Genomic DNA, 20,296 nt, shown 5'->3' on the forward strand with positions numbered 1-20,296 from the left:
AAGAAGACAACGATAGACAGCAACTCCCTATCCTTATTCTCGAGGAGCGTTCAATTATTGACTTCAATTCGGAGCCGACACATTAGCATAGTCCTGAATAATTCATGGTCGAACGGTTAATCCCGCAGTATGTAAATTGATCCCTCTAATTGCGAGCGACAATACGATGAGCGTCGGTGCAGCAGGCAGCAATGGTCCGCGAATCGCGTCCGATTTATGTACGTATTCTTGGTTTACTCTAACGAGACGAGCGGCGACGAGAGGCGTAATGTCGTTCCCGGGCGCGCGCGGGCTCCGCAAATTATCCCGAGCGTAATTGCGCGGAACCCACGGAACATTCCGTGAAATGCAAAACGACACTCGATCGGCCGAATTATTTCGGCGGCGCGAGGCGTCGGGTATTGTTCCCCCTCTCGCCCTGAAGATCTCTCTCTCTCTCCCCGGCAATCCCTCGTGCAATCGTCTGTAGTATAATTTCAGGCGATAGAATCATTGACTGGCAGCGCAATTAACGCCCAAGCGAAGAATAAGTCTCGACTCTATTGTTACGTGCGAATTGCGGAATTGTGCGAAAAATCGGTGCTCGACTTCAACTCGTATATTTTGATCCTCGCATAATATGTTTCATTTTCAAACGCCAGATAGACAGTCTCGATTTAACCTTCATCAATTATCGCCGAGTCATTTGAGCGACAGCACCGAGCTGTGATACGCGTTAATAGTCTCTCTCGAGAAAAGAGAGAGAACGGCGAAGCAATACGGAACGGCAATCTCCGTATTATTTTTCGCGAAACTTTCTCTCTCTCTCCCCTACGTAGAATCTTTCAACAGGGAATTATCTCGTTCCAATTTACTTCGGGAGCCTAACGAACCGGTCCCGGAGGTAACCCCGGTAATTACCCCGCGGTTTCCGCTAATCGCCTTCGTGCGGCGCAAATCTCGCTCTTAAGAGAGTCCAGTCACCGTTCGAATTCACGAAGATGCACTCTCACGCCCCGATTTCCTCTTTTTTCTCCCTCACCCTTCGCGCTTAATAGACAACATGGCGCGACCCACGCGACTCGTCGTGGCCGTTGCAAACGAGAGAGACAGGAAAGAGGAAAAGCAGCACAGCTCCCCACACCATTGAACGCGGAAAAAACATTATCGGGACTCGACGTGAGGCTCGTCGAACTGCTGCTGCTAATTGAAGAGCTCGCAAAAGTGGCTCGCGTTTGTTGCGATTTCCAGCGCGTTACCTCGTTCCCGCGGGGCATCCCATTCTTTGCCGAGCGCGCATCGGCCGGGTTTCTATGCATTTCTCGTTGCGTCCGCTCGCTCGCTCACGGCGAATGAAAACTCTCCGGTGCGCGCCGGGTTATCGTATTTTTTTCTGTTCGCTAAGAATTGAAGAGAACCGCCGCCACTGCGGGGAATCGCATTGTTTTGTTTTCCTCTCCTCGGCGCGTTCCGGTCTGCCAATATTTTCCGCGTGATTCCCCCCTCTTGTCCATCCCCGCTCTCCTCTCGCCGCACCAACACGCGTTCTCGCGAAAAGCTTCAAGTACGTTTATTATTTTTCCCCACTTTTAACCACCCCTCGTACCGCCGCCGCCGCCGCCGCCGCCGCCGCCGCCGCCGCCGCCGCCGCCGCCGCCGTTCAGTGCGCCTCGTCGGTCTGCGTTGCGCTTCGTACACTCGGCTTTTCTTTTCAATCGTTCCGGGCCCGAAGCGTTATGAGGAAGGGGGATGATGATTCACGCGCTGCTGCGCGAGTGAATACGCGATACGCGAGCCCGCTTGTGTTTTTCATTGAGTCTCGGCGAGATTAATCGCCAACGTGGGTCTCTCGAATAAACGCACCTGTGGCTGCTGTGCTGCGCGAGGCAGCCGAGTTTTTTTCCATCGCTCGTCGCGACAAAGAGATCGTGTTTTCAAGTGGGAGTGGACGGGGCGAGCTCGGAGGAAAAACTTGTTATTTCATCGACGACGAAACGACGATACGCTTCCATGTAGCTATGCGAATTAACGCGTGAGATCACGAGGAGGTGGAGAATTACATGAGTTCAGTGCATGCTCGTGTGACTGTTTCTGCGATTTTCATGATTTCTCTACCCCCTCGATCTCTCTGCGATGATTTCGCGTCGAGGTATCGGGCTGTTCGCGAATATGAGACTCAACGATTCTTACGTGCTGCCCCGCGTAAGAACCGGACGTCGCGTCTCTCGCAACAAGTGTCTCCGAATGAAATCTCGTTATCGATCGCGACGTACACTGCCAGCGGCTACAATCGGAAACGTTAAACTGGCGTTTCGTTATCTATTTATTCTTTGCACAACCGTTCGCTCTCGCGCCGCGGCGCGCGCAATGGAATCACGCGACGAGCGCGTTAACGTCACGTTGGCGCAATAATTCCCGCGTAATCGTCGTTTCAATGGCTCGCGCCTTTACGCCGCTAAACGCGATATTTTATCTAAGCCGTATAACGGGCCGACTATCAAGCCCGATTCGCCGCGGTCGATTTATAAAGTCGACTGTATCGCGCGCGCGCGCGCGCGCGTGAAGAAAGAAGGAATAAAGGAGGAAAGGAACGGAATGTAGAAGGAGAAAGAGAGAGAGAGAGCGTAGACTCTCTCACGAACCTTTTACTTTGCCGGGGCAGCGCGCGTATAATCGTTCGATAATATCGAGACGGCTCGTGCCAGAACCGATTAGAATTCTTAATGGCTCGCGTAAAAGGCGTAGCACGGCGCGCTCGTCGTCTCTTTAATAAATTTTACGCCACGGTAACTCCCGCGATCGGTGCTGCCTGTCGCATCGAGATAATAATTAATTTTCCCAGGAATTGTTTCCGTCCTTCCTCCCCTCCCTTCGCGCGAAGCAAATCTTGTTACGACGAAACAAAAGTACTAACGCGCGACGTAATCGTCGCCGTGACGCAACGTCGTATGTCCGCGCTTCTTGCGGCGATCCCGCGATCCGGTCATTCGTGTCGCGTCTAGCCTTCGATAAGATAACGCATGGAAGTGTCCCTCACATGAATAATTACTGATTATATTTACGGCAGCTTAGAGAAAAGAGATACATAAATTATATGTATCTCTTTTATGTGAATTTTATATGAATTCTTCAGCATACATGGAAAAAGAGAGAATTGAAATAACTCTCTATGGCGACTCGACAAAATTTAATAGCAACATACAGTCGTAATAGTCGTAATATATTAGGAAATGGCTTAAATAAAGATTTATGGCTTCTGAAATATAAACGTGCCTGAAAGACACATGTAATAGAAATCTTTTATTTTTAGCTGCGCTATGTATAACAGAAGTATGAAATCGATGAGATAATTTCAAAACTTATTCTTTTAAATGATCTCACTTTTCAAAGCAAATTATATTACTTCCGCGAAAAATTGCTATTTCTAACTTGTTCTCTTACGTGTGTGTTGCTAACTCAAATAAAATTTGTCGAATATTTAGCTCATCGTTGGTTTATAGTTATTTACAGAAGTTAAAATTTCCGCATATCTGACTTCTCGCGAGTAGTACAAGTCAACGATAAGCCGGGCGTCCCAAAATTTTCATTTCAACAAGTAGTATGAATAAAAAATGAGTTAGTCATATGTAATTTCCAAATTTTCACATTTTCCCCTCGATTTTCCCCTCGAATAAAAGGGAATAATACACGTTTTATATTTGCATAATAGAAACGTGTTTATCAGTGGAAATACGATATATTATATATGTATCCACGAATGTCCTCCAGCATCTGCAATCTCTCACGCTCTTACCGTAACGTCGAGCCGCCGGTGTCTCTTGAGACGCAGTCGACGTAATGAAGGAACGAATAAATGAAGGATCTCATTGAGTCTCGAACACGGAAGAGCCGGTTCCAAGAGACAGGGGGAGACTTCAACGTGAGCGAAAAATAACAATAACTCCATGAAAGACTCGACTGGGCTCGTTACGAAAGACACCCCTGAGAATGCTCGCGCGTTATCGGACGACGCCGACCGCCGGTGGATACGCGGTCGCGCGCACATGTGTGCGCGTGGATACGTGTGCGCTCGCGTGCGAGGGTGTGTTTGCGCGCGTTATACCGCGCGCTCCGCACGGGCAACGTAGGGACAAGAGAGGCGATATATAATGTTCCGCGATATTAAACGGGACGCATTCCACCGAAGCCACCCTCTGGTCCCTGCTATGAATGCTTCTACGACCCCCGTCTCCTGTCTCACCCCTGCCTGCCGCCCCCTCGTCGACCACCTCCGAAAAGCAGGACGAGGGAGAGGGAGAGAGTGAGTGAGTGAGCGAGTGAGGGAGGGCGGGAGGGAGAAAGCGAGACAGAGAGAGAGAGGGAGAGAGAGGTGGAGGACAGACCTGGCCTACTCGACCAGGGCCACCCCCGAATGGTTATACGCCAAATTTACAGCTTAGCCAGTGCCACCACCGCCATCCACGAACGCGGCATTTACTACCACCCCCCGGAGATCCGTGCAACGGATACATACCGTTGGTATATGGCTCAAGGATAAAGCGACCGAGGACATTTTCCGGCTGTCCGCGACGTGACGTTCTCCCGATGACGAATTCACTCGGGCGGACGTCGCTCGGAATTTCAGATCGCCGTTTGTCAATCCGCTGATACCTGCGCGCCTGAGATGCACGTGAAACAGACCGAGGTCTGTTGCTAATATTTCCTTCTTCACCGCGGCTGAGGATTTCAGTGGATGACGGGGGGGTGGACGAGAGTCGAGGCGATTTCGCGATTAAGGTCTAGTTGCACCAACATTATTTTGGCTTTAAGTGAAACTTAAACTATATGTCTATCTTTATCTTTCCTTTTAAATAAATAAAGGCAGACATATATTTAAGTCTCACTTAAAACCAAAATAACGTTGCAACCGTTGGTGTAACCGGGCCTAGAACGACGATGTGTTCACATCGACCGAATTTTCTTTCGCTCAAGTACAAAAATTTAACTGTTATTCAGAACTCGCGGTATCTCTACATCCAGAGAACAACATGGCATGGTGGTAGCTGCATGAATGTCAACTATACGAGTTTTCTGTGCAGAATTGTAATATGTATAGTTTTCATAAACTACTTCGTAGTCATTGCAACTGAAGCAACTTTAGTACATGACTATAGTAAATTTAATATATAACTATCAATACACTATATATAATAATATACCGTACAATGTATATATAGCTAACAATATACTGTAGAAGACTACATAATAAAAGAACTGTATACATTCCACGCGCAAAACTCGTGTGGTTGTCATTTATATAGCCGCCATCATCATGTTTTTTCCTCGCAGTATACTTTATATCTCGCTCCAGCGGAATTAAATAGAGTTGATGGCAACGAATGTCTAGTTTCCGAGGGCTTCTGTGTTAACCGCGCACACGAGATAATGCGCCAGCGAACTCACAAAGGCGCGCGCGTGGAAAGACGTACATGGCGATCTCATTCCCGCGGATGTTCACGACATTCCGAAACGTCCGGCTCCGTCTCGTGAAAGTTTCTTCATTCATCGCAACGTTGCGTCTCAGCCGCTCCGTCGTAAATCTCATCCCGCGAGACCCAGTAATTCGGCGATGCTCAAACCGCCGAATCAAGCCGCAATATGTACACTTGATCTCGAAACGGTACCTCTCCAATCGATCGATGTCGTATATTCGTCTTGCCATGGTTTCACCCCAACGAACGATCGGAAGTGCTCTCTAGATTTCTTCGAGTGAAATCCCACTCGAACAGTGGAGTGACAACCACGTCGTTTCAAGTCGAGTAACCTTCCACTCGCACAGAGTGAATCGTCGAGTTTGTATATACGAGCTATTAAAAAGTGAATCTGATGTACGGCACTGTCAAAGAAACAGATTCACTCAGAGAGTTTGAGTGGAACATTCACTCCGTGTCTTTATTGTTACGAATTTTCACTCATTTCGAGCGCAGTTCCCTACTCGGAGAAATTTAGAGCGAGCGTATCTGACTCTGATCTCTAAGTCTACGGGGGATGCCTGTGAAACCCCGGTACCGAGCGAGAACGGGCACAGCTGGAAGCGGCCGCTGCGCTCCTCACGGGCCGAAAATTCGCCGCGACTCGATCATTGCTCGACAGCTCGAGTCGAGGCCGGGGGAAAATCTAGCCGTGATATCCGGCGCCGAGCGGCTTGCGGCCGAGCCACGGAGAAGGACGCGCACGTTCGCGGTCTCGCGATCTCGTAGCAGCAGCGGGGACATTCCTAGGCTTCGAGGAGAGAGAGAGAGAGAGAGAGAGAGAGAGAGGCGTCGTCTCCCTCTCCCGAGTGCCTGTACCCTATCACGGCCAGCCTGGTTATACCCTGTCCTTCACATCCGAACACTTCTATCCCTTGGGTATATAACCAACCTCCCCCGCATCCTCCTCCTCCCTGCTCTTCTTCCTTCTCCTCCTGCTGTAGCTCCCAGCCGCGAGAACGTCGAGTGCAACCATGCATCATCCGCCATGATCTATGCCTTCTGCTGGCGTCCTGGCGTTGCACGCGGGCTGGATGGACACACACGCGCGCGCGCTCGCTGGTGCACGTGCGAGTACGCAAACCACGTCCGCACGTCTCTATTAAGCCACCGCTCATTTTCAGGCCGCCGCCGCCGCCGCACATATTGCATTCGCGCGCGCTCTCGAGCACCGCGAGCCGCGTTCACCGTTAGCCACCGTATGCATCCGCGATTGTACGCAAGCCACGCTGCATCGCGATATCGTCGGTGACCCCGTGTCCGTTTTCACGAGGAACGTATGAGCCGTGAGTTCTCGCCTGCGATATCCTTCACAAAGAACTTCGCGAATCGTACCGACGCGTTGTCCCTCACCCGCGAAACGAATGGACTCGATTGAGAAGAATGGTGAATACTTTAAGATGGTTAGCAAACTGATCCTCTCGACACGAATTTGGCGAATTATCGTTTTCAACATCTGTTCTCTCTCTCTCTCTCTCTCTCTCTCTCTCTCTCTCTCTCTCTGAAGATAGATCTCAAATACGGGGATTTCGAGATGCGGCACGAGAAGGTTTTGTTAAGTACTAAGACTTTCAATTAAAGTGCTCGGCATAGTAAATCAAGCTCGACTGAAGTATAACAGCTTCTGTCTCCTGTATTTCTTTTTCTCACAAAAATACTGGCTATCGACTAATTACCCCTGACGGGAAGGTGCTCAATAATTAGCAATGCTCCGGATTCGACAAGGCTAGCCCACTGAACCCAATAAACCGTTCCTCCACCTTCCCTTCCTTCCTTCCTTCCTCTCTCTCCCTCTCTCTCTCTCTCTCTCTCTCTCTCATCCCCTGTGTCCAAATGGACAAAGTGGAGCACGTAACACGAATATCTGCGTATAATTAACAATTATCCGTCTCATCTTGATTCCCCGAGTGCCAGGCATGGTTGGCACATGCGCGCCGCGAGCCTCCGCGAATGATTCCCCGATGAATTTCGTCATTACGACGAGGATGCGACGGAGGTTGAAAGGAGAGAGAGGGAGAGAGAGAGAGACATGCGGATAGGGGTCGACGTCGACAAGAATGATGACGACGGCGACGACGACATCGACGACGACGACGACGACGACGACGACGATGAGGGGGGGCCACGCTCCGCTTTTCCCGGGGGTTGTTGCTACGGATCGGGATTTGCACCGCCACCGACGCCACAGATCCGGGGGTAGGGGTCTTTTCCGGGGGCTCAACATACACACTCCACCCTCGGTAGGCGGAGTGTACCGCCTACGAACTACCCCCACCTACCGTCGCGGCACTGATACGCGATATCAACGAACACTTGTTGCTCCGACGAGCGGCGTAGCATCGCGCTCGCTGCACCCCCTCGCTTTTTCTCTCTCATTCTCACTATCTCTCTCTCTCTCTCTCTCCTCGCACCCACAACCCCCGCGACCGCGATTTTTCACGTGCTGATTTTTCCTCCGCACACCCTCTCCCGCTTCCCACCTCTCACCCTCGTCCTCGCGCGCGCACGCGACCCCCCTTCTCCCGATTTCCACCCCCGTCGATCTCTCCCCCGTGGCTAATCCGATAGGATAATATCCCACTGTCGGAAACGCGGGCGAGCCGCGCGCGCGATGGCCAGCGAAATTAATTCGTTATTCTGCTGCGGGCATCGTTAGAAACAATAACGCACAGTGAAATTAGGAGGGGTCGAGGGTGATCGCGGTGGGGGTGTCCCTACCGGGGATATTGTAATGATTCCGGTGGTGTGGGCTGGTCGAACAGCACTCTCTAACCTCTCAATTGTTTTATGATTACTATTAATATTAACATTTGGTATCATTATCCCTCTGAAAAGGGGGATTGCTGTTGCATGCATACTGAACGCTTCCGGTTACCAAAGCGGAGGATGCTGCGGTAGAATTGCCGGGAAACCACTTTTCTCCCGTCGCGTGTCTCTGTATTCCCTAGAATAAAAGTACTACACAATGCCTGGACACTGATAATACCAATGGTATCTAATTTCTTATTGCTTTATTTTTCAAATACGAACATTTCCAATACAGAATATATGTATATTCAATACTTGTACATATATTCTCTATATTGAAAGGTTAAGTATTCATATTTAAAGACCAGAACAATAAAAATGTCCAGAGTTAGATATCACTGCTATTAGTGCCCATAGGCATTGACTTTTGCCTTACTCTGTCAAGGAATCTTCATGTCTCGTTCTTTCCGGTATTGTATGACTTTAGATATAATTTTTACAAACAGATCACGGCAATATTCTGGATTACATGCATATTCAAGGACCTCGGCAAATTCAGTATTTTACAGAACAATGCTGGAAGTAATTTTCTACAAAGGACCCGATTCATGAATACATCCTGCATATATATATATATGTGTGTGTGTGTGTGTGTGTGCGTGTGTCTGTGTACGTATGTCGTCCTACTTCACTTAATTATTCTTCGCATCGCGAGATGTAGGCCGGTTGGCCAGCACGTGCATCTCCGCGCACAGAGCGGGGACGAGGTGCAGGAGAAAGAGAGGGAGAGTGGATTTTTCCGAGGGAAAAGTTAATAAACTGGGGTTCGTCTCTCTCGTTTGTTGCAGGCAGTGCGGTGGCTGCAGCCGACACCATTTCCGCGCCGTGGACCCCCGCGAGTTCCGGGCCGCCGCCCGACGCCAACGGCTCCGGCTCGGATACGAAGAACCTCGACGTTGGCGAAATTAGCGATGTAAGTCGAGCGTGCCGTCTCCAATTAAAGACTGCTCGCGCGTCGCTCTCTTCTCCCTTTCTCGATTTTTTTTCCCCACTTTTCTCTTTCCTCCTTTTCTCACACCGTTCTTATTTCAATTAGCTCGCCGGCACTAGTAAGTTCGGAAAGGGCGCCTTTTCCTGTTCGGCCGGAAAAGAGCCGGTTCTCATCGACCTCGCCAATACATCGTCTCACGCAAGGACCCAAGATGTGCGCGAAGCACTCGACGACATAAGAATAACGGCGCGGATGTAATTTCACGCGAACGGCGAAAGTTATCTTATGAAAAAAATTCGCGACGACACCTTTTCTCGCGAGGCAATTTGCAAGTGACTCTCCGCGACGACGAAATGTTTGTCGTTTATATGTGGTTGCATTCTCGATAAGAGAGAGGGAGAGAGAGAGAGAGCTGAAGAGTCATTTATTTTTCGAAATTGTAATTGCGATACCGCATGAAATGATTGACCGTTTATCGCAATATCGCTTGAAATTGACCGAAAGATAAAAGATTTATTCATATCATCGATGGAATATGTATGTACATTTTATAATCTTTGATTTGCAGAGAGAGAGAGGGAGAGGCAGCTTTCGCGCCGGGAGGGATTTACACGCGGTGTCAAAAATAAAATAATCTCGCGGGCGAATTGCGCGACAATGAAATTTCATTGGGTCCGGCCGTGGGAGCACGCGCTGTTTTCAGTTAAGGATTAAACCGCGTTCCCGCGGTTACTTTTCGTTTGTTCGCGGAATTTATTTGCATATATCCCCGCTGCAAAACCAAACAGCATCATGAATACTAATGTCATGAAAATTTACGGGATTACTTAAGCGTTTATTTGCCGAGCTTAGCACATGCAAATTGGATTTATTTGGGTCAGACGTGCGAAACAGCTTCAAAGCTGAATGTCGCCTTTGCAATTTAATTTTCTGGCTCCTCTGCCCCCCTCCTTCCCTTCTTCGGATCCTTCCGTCCCCATCGTTGCCTCCGCGACACTGTCTTTCTTCTCTCACGTGTAATTTTACCGACAACGCGACGAACGTACGATTTATGTGTGCTATATTCATTTGCTATTTTTTATTACCCGCGTGCGTTTCGTTCCTCGAAATTTCTTTTACGTAATGTCCGAGCGCGCGCTCGAGAATGAGAGAGAGAGAGAGAGAGAGAGAGAGAGAGAGAGAAAGAGAGAGAGAGAGAAACTGCCATTCTCTCCGCTTAAAGTCTTATTAGCAGAAACAGTATATCATACACTTGCAAGAAATGTCGTTCAAGCTAATAGCACATCGCTTAATTTTATTTAGTCATAATGGAGAATATTAATAGAAAATTTCGAGTGACTATCGTGCCGGCAGGGGCTGCCGAAAATTTACTTTGCTATTACCAAAACGATTGTTTCTATTTCTTGACTGTAATGTTATTCCAATTTTAATCAAACTCAGGGAAAAATATCTATGTTCTAAAGATACCATTTCGCAATTTTGTGCACCCACTATTTCTTTCAAGATAAATACTAAAAAAGAGCACATGAGCAACTTATCCTTGAGGCCATATAGTCCCGGTCTCCCCTACATCTTAATCAAAGACAAATACTTCCAGTGTAAGGAAGCTAGAGTGTAGGGGCGTGAGCTTGAGGAATGAATTATTTTTATTTCTACTCCAACCATCTCTCTCTCTCTCTCTCACGGCAAGCTTGCTCCGCGTATTGCAGACGAGTCTCAGTGTATCGTCGATGTAACTGTTCCCGCAATGATTTAGCAATTCAAACGAAACAGAGTGCCGTTTCGCGGTAGCGTTTATCGGCGATCTATGGGCGCGCTGCGTCGCGATGGAAGGTGTGCGCCAGCGAGATCGAATCGAGGATTTCTTCCTCGTTTTTTCTCTTACCTTTTTTCCTCCTCCTCCTCCTCCTCTTCTTCTTCTTCTCCCGCGCCATCCGGGGAGTCCACCGGGTTCCGGATTGCGTGCTCCGCGATATTATATCGAACGTGGCGAACGTGACTAGGGTTCTCGGAAGGGACGAGCCCCGTTTCCTCGCACCCTTTCCCGCGCTTCTCGGTACCTAACGCCCGCGCTCGTAATCGCCCGTTTCTCGGCTCTTCGTGCGGCACGGAGGTGTTTTCGATTCGCTTGAAATTCCAGCCTCGCGAAACGAGCGAGCGAGCGGTGGCGGTACGTAACCCTCTCGCACCCGAGATGTGTGTTGTGCGAGTCGCCGGGCGACAACGCGACATCCCGCACCCGCTGTAACGTAGCTGGACGCGACGCGATGCGCCACGAAGGAGGAAAAACGAAAATGAACGACGAAAGAGAACGAATCACTCTTTGAATTCGAAACCCCTCGAAAATCGAGACCTCTCTCGCTCTCTTTCTCTCTCCCTCTCTCTCCCTCTCTCTCTCTCTCTCTCGGCCACGTTCCAAGCGTAGCTCCGTGGCTGTCCGGGGGAGTCCCTTTGTTTCGCGGAAGAAGAGAAGAAAGGTGATCTCCCCGAGATCCGGCCACGTTCTTCACGATCGACGCGCCAGATAAATTGCGCGCTCTCGCGGTCAACGGCGGAATCGGTGATAAATGAACTTTTCTCGTGTCGAACGTGCCCAGGACGCTGAGATGTGCGCGTGTTGTATCGCGAGACGCAATCGCGACGATACGTGACGGATGCCGGCGCGAGAACCACGCGGCATCTTGCTGGAAAGGCCATCCCGACCTCACCGGTCGCTCGAAGAGGCCTCGGGAATTGAAGGAACGGCAGCACGAACAGAATTAAGCGTTTTTCATGAGCTAGGTCTCGCCTTCTCTTGTTCCAACCCTTTGTGTCGCCCAAGGGTGCCGCCCGAAATTTCTCTAGAAACTAGGAAAACGTCACAGGGACACCTTCCAGGTTTTGATCAGTTTTGAAATTAGCAGTAAATTGCTTTAAATTTTTGTTTGAAAAGACACCGCTGTGGCGGTTTTGGAGCTTTATAAAAAATATTAGAAACGAAGCATAAAGGGTTCAAACGTTGAGAAAAAAACAAGAGAATTTATTTGTGAGATAAAAGATTTATTTTATAGAAATAAATTTTACTTCACACGAATAGAAGTAAAAATATCCCGCGTATAAACTCTCAAGTATTTTTCCTCAGTGTAAGGATAACAAAAATCTCAGATATTTTTTTCGAGAAATATGGTATATCGATCGCGATCGTTTATTATCGACTCGCGCGTTCGAAAGATAGGGTTGCGGGGTTGCGACTGGTGTGTCGAACTCCTCCACCCTTGGAAGCTCGCGAGAGGGTTAATCAGTTGATCGAGCGATAGACGGGTCTTATTAAAAGTCGAGCTATCGTGAACGATGGGCAATAATTTAAGAAGTTCTTACCTTCCCTCCGGGCTTACCCTCGAATCATGAGGATCGTATTTTTCCAGGACGAGAAGGACCTGTCGGCAGCGGACGCGGAGGGTGTGTGGTCGCCGGATATCGAACAGAGCTTCCAGGAAGCTCTTACCATATATCCGCCATGTGGTCGTCGCAAAATCATTCTTTCCGACGAAGGGAAGATGTACGGTGAGTCCCACAATTTCCTGGTCTATCGTTTCTCTATCGGTCGTTCGGTTGGTCGCGGCAAGAAAAGGAAGATAAAGGAAGGAGGCGTCGTCCTCCTTTTGTCGTGACTTTGAGACTTCGTGAATCCGTCTCGCTCGTACGCGATGATGAAGTCCGACGAGCTTTATCGAGAACGAGGATATTTCGACGAGACCGCGGAGTCCAATTGAATCGTCAACTTGTAAGAAATAATACGAGCATACTGCATTTATATATATACGTATTGCCAACTATCAGGTGTGTGCAAAAGTTCTACACTGAAAGAAAAATATTTGTAATTATAATCGTACAGAGAAAAAATTACTATAAATTATACTCAAGATAACTATTTTTTAGTCAATTGTAGTATAATATACAATTAGTAATACTAAAGAATAGTAACAGACCTACAAGATTATCATCACTGAAATTATAGTACAACTGACTAAAAAATGATTGTTTAATCATAATTTATAGTAATTATTTCTCTTATGATTATAATTACAAATACCAAACATTTTCTCAGTGTATCCGTTTGCAATGTCCCTGATGCAATTTCCAAGTGAAAAATACAAGTTACAAGTAATAATTTTTCGGATGAATAATAGTGAAATATATTTGCGGATCATCGGCATAAAAAAACATGCTTAGAATATCTCATCAGAGAACGTGCATGTGTGTGTGTGTGTGTGTGAGGGCGAGGAGGCGCGTGTTCGTTTGTTCGCTTATTCGTGCGTTTTACGAGGAAGTACGTTTGAGAGCACCTGAAGAAAAGCTCCGAAGGTAAGGACGGCGACGACCACCACCGTCGTCGTCGTCGACGACAGAGTACCTCCACCCGGCCGCCGCCACGTACGCGACACGGAGAAACGTCCAGACGGGCGTCGTTATTGCCCGGTGCTGAGGTCAGTCTACGTGACTGACCAGATATTGCCTGGTACGAGCGGCGGTACCACCGTGGCCACCGCCGTAAACCACCACCACCATTAACCGCCATGAACTCGCCACCGGGGCAATAACGCCGCCTCGTCTTCGGAGGATATTCGCTCCCCGGCCAGCCCTCACGCGCGCGCGGTCCTTCGCTTTGTATGTATGTGGGCGCGTGTGTGTGTTCTCTTTGCGCGTTTTTTGTATTAATCTTCGCCCGCCATTCTTTCCCTCTTTCTCTCGAATTTGTCGACGTATGGTCGACTTGTCCCCCTTCTCGCCCGGGAACGACAATAAATCGACGTTGGGATGAGTCGGTGACGGTGAGACGCGCGGATGAACGAACGGCGGATATGTAAATTTGCTCTCGCGCTTGATGACGCTAATTCAGTCCTGCGATACGAGGCCACGGTGAGCGATCGATGTATGACTTGCGCGAAATCCAATCGTGAAGGGTCGTATCTTCGACGGAAATTGCCAACAGCGGCACCGCGCGACGCGGCAAGCAGGTTGGTTTAATTTAATTTCGCGATTAAACACCCGAAAAACAACACTAGTTGCAACTCTATAATGCTATATATCCTGTGATCCTACACTACGGAATCTCGCTAGAAAAAATTTCTATTAAGAGAAAGACTTGTAGGTAAAGTTCCTCTAACTTTTGCGTGCTCAAAATAGTTTCCTTTTAGTGATAGAAGAAACCTCTTGAGACCACATATAAGAATGTGGTAATAAGAAAATTCTACTAAGAATAAGATTATTTTTTTGCGTCTACTAAAAATTATTCCAACTTTTTTCTTTTTGAATCGAGTGAAATATGTTGACTCGAAGCATAGAATAATAAGATAAGCACAAATAAAAATGAAACTCCTCCAATTTTAGAAATATTGTGCTCAAAATATTTTCTTTTCGATTTTAGAAAAAACCTTTCAAGGCCACACGTAAGAGTAAACAGCATTCGAAGAATTTTGCTGAGGACTTGCTGACTTGCGTTTTTTTGCGTAAATATAAACCACTCAAGCCTGTTTTAAAGTCATTTTTAAACTCGAATTAGTCGAGCCACAGTCGGCGGACAATCAGAACAATTTTTCCTCCGCGTTCACGAATGAATTTTAAAGGGCGGCCGTCTGTCACGATGAGAGTCGAAATCGCGAATTTTCACGGTGGTTCCGCGGAAGTGGGCGATTCATGCCAAGGCCGCTATTATCCTTGAAAGGACTGTAAACGAAGCCTGAAATTGACTCCGGTCTCTCGCGGGACGCGCGACCGCCGGCGGCGCGGACATCATCGCTACTTTTCTTCCATTCTTGCGCGTCTTGGTGGGCGAATTTTCCGAGAGGGGTGGTTCGGCAGAACGTAGGCCGCATTCGCATGAATCCCATTCGTTAAGGCACAATGTCGCTTAATTTCCGAAAGCACTTCGCGCGCGAAAAGCCAAGCGGGCGGCAATTCAATCGCAGCGCCGCGTCCTATGAAAATGGAGCTTAATTCAGGCTCCTCCGTGTCGACGGCACCGACGGTGGTGAAAACAGCAACAACGACGACTACGGCGACGACGACGACGACGAGGATGAGGGCGAGGATAATAATGCAACGTCCTCGCCTGCTCTATCCTTATTCTATCCTCGCTGAGATCACGTATCACGAGAGGATCGCGGTTGCGGAAATTCTAATAGTCGTGTCACGATGATAATAAAATTTATTAAACTTTATAATGAGATTATCATCTTGTTGCGACGTCTGTTTGTGATGATACTTCGAGATAAGGCAGAATGCACAATAGAGAAAGAGAGAGAGAGAGAGAGAGAGAGAGAGAGAGAGAGAGAGAGAGAGAGAGAGAGGAATGCAGGAGTTAGCAAAAGAAATGTATTCTTTGACAAAATTGAAGTATGTTTTTCATCAACGCAGTTTCGCGTTTTAATGCGATTTTCGAGATGTCACTCTTTTGAGCTAAACATTTTCGTGACAAATTAAACTTTAATGAATAAATAAATGAAGCAAATTGTGTCAAGTCAGATTTAATCTCTTCAGTGCGGTAATTAAAAATTACTGTCTGCTTCTAGGGCGGATTTCTTTTCATTTTTTTTTTCAACAAGCATATATTAAATTTGTATTTGCTATAAGTAAAAAAGATACAATAGTTAAGTGAATCAAAATTTAATATTTAATGAATAAAATTTAATGAATTTGATGTTAAAACTTTTTACACCAGTTAAAGGATTAAGGATTAAGGAAGATTCTATCAGAAAATCAAATTAACACTGAACTTTAAAAAATCGTCTCGGAGAGGAAGTAACTTTTACCGTTAATCGCGCGTGCTTCGCTTTCACCTTCGACTTCTAACGTCTTTGCGTCTAAGTGCAATACGCGCGCGTCTCACGAAGATTCTCCTCTGTCTTTCGGATATCTAATTAATCGTCGCGTATCTCAAGAGACGAGCGATTTCCGGAGTACAAAGTCGCGCGGGGGTGTCTCAATTGAAAATCGTTCCTGCGCCCTCGCTATCGGGATAGTCGTGAGGAGTAATAGTAGTAGTAATCGTGGTAGTGGTAGTATAAGTAGTAGTAGGTCGCTTCTCGGGACACCCCACGGTAATTTCCCCCTGGCATTGAGGAATGCGAAAGTCGGCGATTCTTCGCGCAGACGGCGAAAGAGAGGGAAACGCGACGCAATATAAGATCGATCCTCGACGTCACGAAAGACGGAGGAGCGCCGTCGTCGTCGTCGTCTTCGTCGTCGTCGTCGTCGTCGTCGTCGACGCCGTCGCCGAGCGATGCGAGTCGATCGTCGTCGTCCACCGGATGGAAACAAAGGATAACGAGGCGCGAAAATCGCTTAACGCGATTGGCCATCGATCCGACGGGAAACTTATCTCACCCGTTGCTCACTCGTCGAGCCAATAAAGGGGAGAGAGAGAGAAAGAGAGAAGGAGGAAGGGAGAAAGAGAGAAAGATCCCTCCTCGGCCTTTCCGCGGGATTAAATATCTCGGGGCAATTTACCTTCTTCGATCTCCTCATCCTTACAACCTCTCTTCCGCGCACCCTCTCCCCGTTCGTCCGTCCATCCGTTTCTTCTTCCCGGTCTCTCTTCTCTTATCCTCGCTGAGACGATGCCGACGCCCACACCGAGATTTATCCGTGGTGAAACGTTTCGGATGCGACACGTCCTCTTCCAAATTCCATCGCGGTTCTAAGCTACATTGCCGATTGAAGTAATCGTCAATAATTTTCCGTCGAGAACGACTCGTTTGGCTCCGCGAGAATGGTGCGAATTATCACCATCTCTCCGTGAAACACGAAAACTACAAGAATTCGTTAATTGGCCTCGGTGATGAGGCGCGTTAATGTCTTAAGGAACAGCCCTATGGATCGAACACCGCGTTCGTTTCACCTCATAAACCTATTGGATCCTCAAAGAAATTACCGGTCACACACATACACCCATGGGACACAGAGACGAGACACGCGTACCAAGAAATCTTTTTCGAAAATCTCGCGAGCGCCGCTCGACTTTTTTGCGAGCACAGTCGATAGTCTACGAACAATGTCAAAGTGGACTTCCTGTGTGTCTCGGAGCATTGGAGGGGGCTCGATATTCTTTGTGGCCGTTTCGCCAAGGTGGAAAGGAGCTCCTTTCTCTCCCTGTCTCTCCTTCTCTCTCTCTCTCTCTCTCTCTCTCTCTCTCTCTCTCTCTCTCTCTTATTCGCTTTTCCTCTCTTCGTACTTCCACTTCGTCCAAGCGGAAAGAAACCGCACCGTTCCTTCCCGCAGACCTTAGGTCCTTCGTCCTTACGTCCACGGCATCCAATAAACCGACAGAAATAAAAGGATACGCGCGCGCTCGCGCACGGCTCTCTTCCGCGCCCTCCATCGCTGAGGACGGTGGAAGGATGGTAGGTAGGTAGGTAGGTAGGTAGATAGGAGGCGAGCGCTTAGAGGAGCGTTTAGGTTCTTGCTTATACACCAGAAAAGAAAAACTACCGTTGCAGCTCTGCGGTTGCCCGGAACACCTCCGAGGCTTCCGCCGCTTCCACTGGGTGTAACTTCTCTCTCGCGGGTCAATGTTCCGGAACGAACTCCGTAAATATAGTTTCTTGCAAATTTCCTCGCCCATCCCTTGTCCTCCTCGTCCCCCCCTCTCTCTCTCTTTCTCTCTCTCTCTCTCACCCCTTTCCGCGCCCGCTGGCGTTTACCAAGTAATATTACACCACCGCCGGGATACGCCGCTTGCGAGGCGGCTACGAGAGGCTTTTGAATAGATTTTCCGAACTGTCGGATCCACCCGGGAACGACGCCTCGCGTCGGTGTCTCGCTGTGCGAGTCGAGAGCCGTCGGAAACGACGTTGGAGGCGTATCGGATCGCTTTCCCCCCCTGAAATTTACCCCACGCTCTTGAACATCCCAATTATTTGTCTGCTTTATATGAAGTGATGTTATCGGGTTTTAATAATTAATAATCCTAATTATTCCTAATTATTAATAATCTGTACTATTAATAAGGCTCTAATTGCCACACTGCGTTATATGATTTATCAAAACCAAGACCACAAACTAGATAACTGATTGGGATCAACCTAATTAGGGTCACGAGATAAATTTCTAGTTAGGTCGTGCGAATCAGTGCCGTAACTTAAAGATAGCAGTTAAGATAAAAGTAGCAACGTCTGAACACGTACCTAACCTTGGACATCCTTATCATCTTGCTCTTTAAATACGAATATTTAAACTTTTAACATAGAATATACTTATATATATATATATATATATATATATATATATATATATACATATTTTATGTTGAATATTTAAACGATCGTATCTAAGAACCAAAGCAATAAGAATGCCCAGAATTAGGTATATGACTCAAGCACTGGCACTTTTACATTAATCCGTTATTCGATGAGTACGCGCATTATTCATCCCTGGAGACCTCTCAGCCGGGAGCGGAAAATTGGAGAGCAAGAGAAAGTTCGGGACTGACGGGATCAGCGGTTCATAACTCTGACATTGTGTCTCGATATCGGGATGTATTTCGATGCACAGTCTGCTCCCTATATTATTTCGTTTTTACCGTAACTTTCCGTTTATTAGTCGCGAAGAGAGGAGAGAACACACATTGTGGAGTGGGATAAATAGCGAGTCGCGTGGTTGTCGATGCAATTAAAAGTTCGCCTTGGGGGACATCAAAAAGAACTTGCCCGCCCTCTCACTCAGGCCCGAATTGAGCAAAATCAAATGGAATTGCGGAGATAAATCCGACGACGTGCGGAATGGCGGCGAGTTATCTCTATGGGCCACGATGTGTATTCTAAAAGCGCCCTTTTAGGACGCGAACTCCGCGTCGATATCCGCGAGGAAGAACGGGACGAACGAGGGAGCGAACGAGTGAGTGAATGAACAGGTAGCGTGCCGCATGAACTCTCGAACGGCAGTCTCGGCATCGCTCGGGGTCGTATTTAAACAGATAAATCGACCGCACGCGGACCCACCTGGTCTTTAGCCGCCGTCGCTTAAGTAATCCGCACAATAAATCTGCTCGACCTCTCTGTCTCTCTGTCTCTCTCTCTCTCTCCCTTTCTCCCCCGTCCCTCTTTGTCGATATAAACCGAGAGGACAACCATGGCAAATTAATTGACGAGCGGGCGCCTCCGTAACTCGTTACGGAGTAACGTACAGGGTGTTCTGCGTCTGCCCGAGAAACACCTTGGGAGCAGATGCTTCGGGAATTCGGACTAATTCGGGAATTCGTAGACTAATTCGGAATCGATTTATCCTCGCGAACTAATGCCGTCCCTTTCTTTTACTTATTCTTTCTAATGTTCCCATTGCAAAACGCGCGTGTTAATTTTGCGAGCGCTACTATCCGCGCGACTACGGGACGAAATAAAACTTCTACACTTAAAAATCTCATCCTTAGCGGAATCCTGTTACATACAGCCTCAAGGGGATTCTTTTCAAGCCAAAGAAAATATCCCAACAGTCAGAAAAGAACTTTAATTATAACATGCTGTTTCCTAGATAGAATATTTTCTTTTGGAAGAATCTTCTTGTAAGATCATACACAAGAGGATTCCGTTAAAAATGAGATTATATTTTTTTTTTGGTGTACACTGTGGGAGAAAAAATATCTGAAAAATAAAAAAAATACTTATTCAGTGGATACTAATAACATGTTAAATCTAAATTCTTTTGTTTAAATAAAATGAACAACTGCTTTTATAAAAAGCTAAATTTTTATATATTCTCTCTCTCTCTCTCTCTCTCTCTCCCTTTTTCACACACATTAGTACCGACCGGATAAATATGTTTTATTTTTTAAACACGTTTTTTCTCTCAGTGTATACATCGTGAATTGCAATAATCACTCTTCTCTTTCTCCCTCTTTCCTCATATCTCCGAACGTATTTGCATCCCGCATTATCTCTGTCGTAGTGATATATTCTCTATAATTAGGCGATTTTTCTCAGTCCGAGGTCTAATCGGCGGAAGTCCTGCGGCGCGCCATCGCGTACTCGCGTTACTCGCGGATTACGTTTCCCGTGCGTGTCGTGCGAATTCAATATGAGGTGCAACGGTGAGA

The 20,296-nt window shown here is 47.5% G+C and overlaps 1 protein-coding gene across 14 annotated transcripts in view; it reads left to right on the top strand.

Moving 5' to 3' along the window:
- Nucleotides 1-20,296, top strand: part of LOC116852389 (protein scalloped) — a 200,663-nt gene that overhangs the window by 135,438 nt on the left and 44,929 nt on the right. For 13 of the 14 annotated variants that reach the window (XM_032832707.1, XM_032832716.1, XM_032832698.1 and 10 more), the window contains 2 exons: nucleotides 9,086-9,210; nucleotides 12,633-12,771. In XM_032832707.1, the coding sequence (XP_032688598.1) occupies nucleotides 9,086-9,210; nucleotides 12,633-12,771 (264 nt within the window). The remainder of the gene's footprint in view (nucleotides 1-9,085; nucleotides 9,211-12,632; nucleotides 12,772-20,296) is intronic. The other variant, XM_032832799.1, reaches the window with a different exon arrangement.

The sequence above is a fragment of the Odontomachus brunneus genome, unplaced genomic scaffold, assembly GCF_010583005.1.
Source record: "Odontomachus brunneus isolate Ranch 3 - 2012 unplaced genomic scaffold, Obru_v1 Obru_scaffold_006, whole genome shotgun sequence".
Taxonomy (NCBI): Eukaryota; Metazoa; Arthropoda; class Insecta; order Hymenoptera; family Formicidae; genus Odontomachus; species Odontomachus brunneus.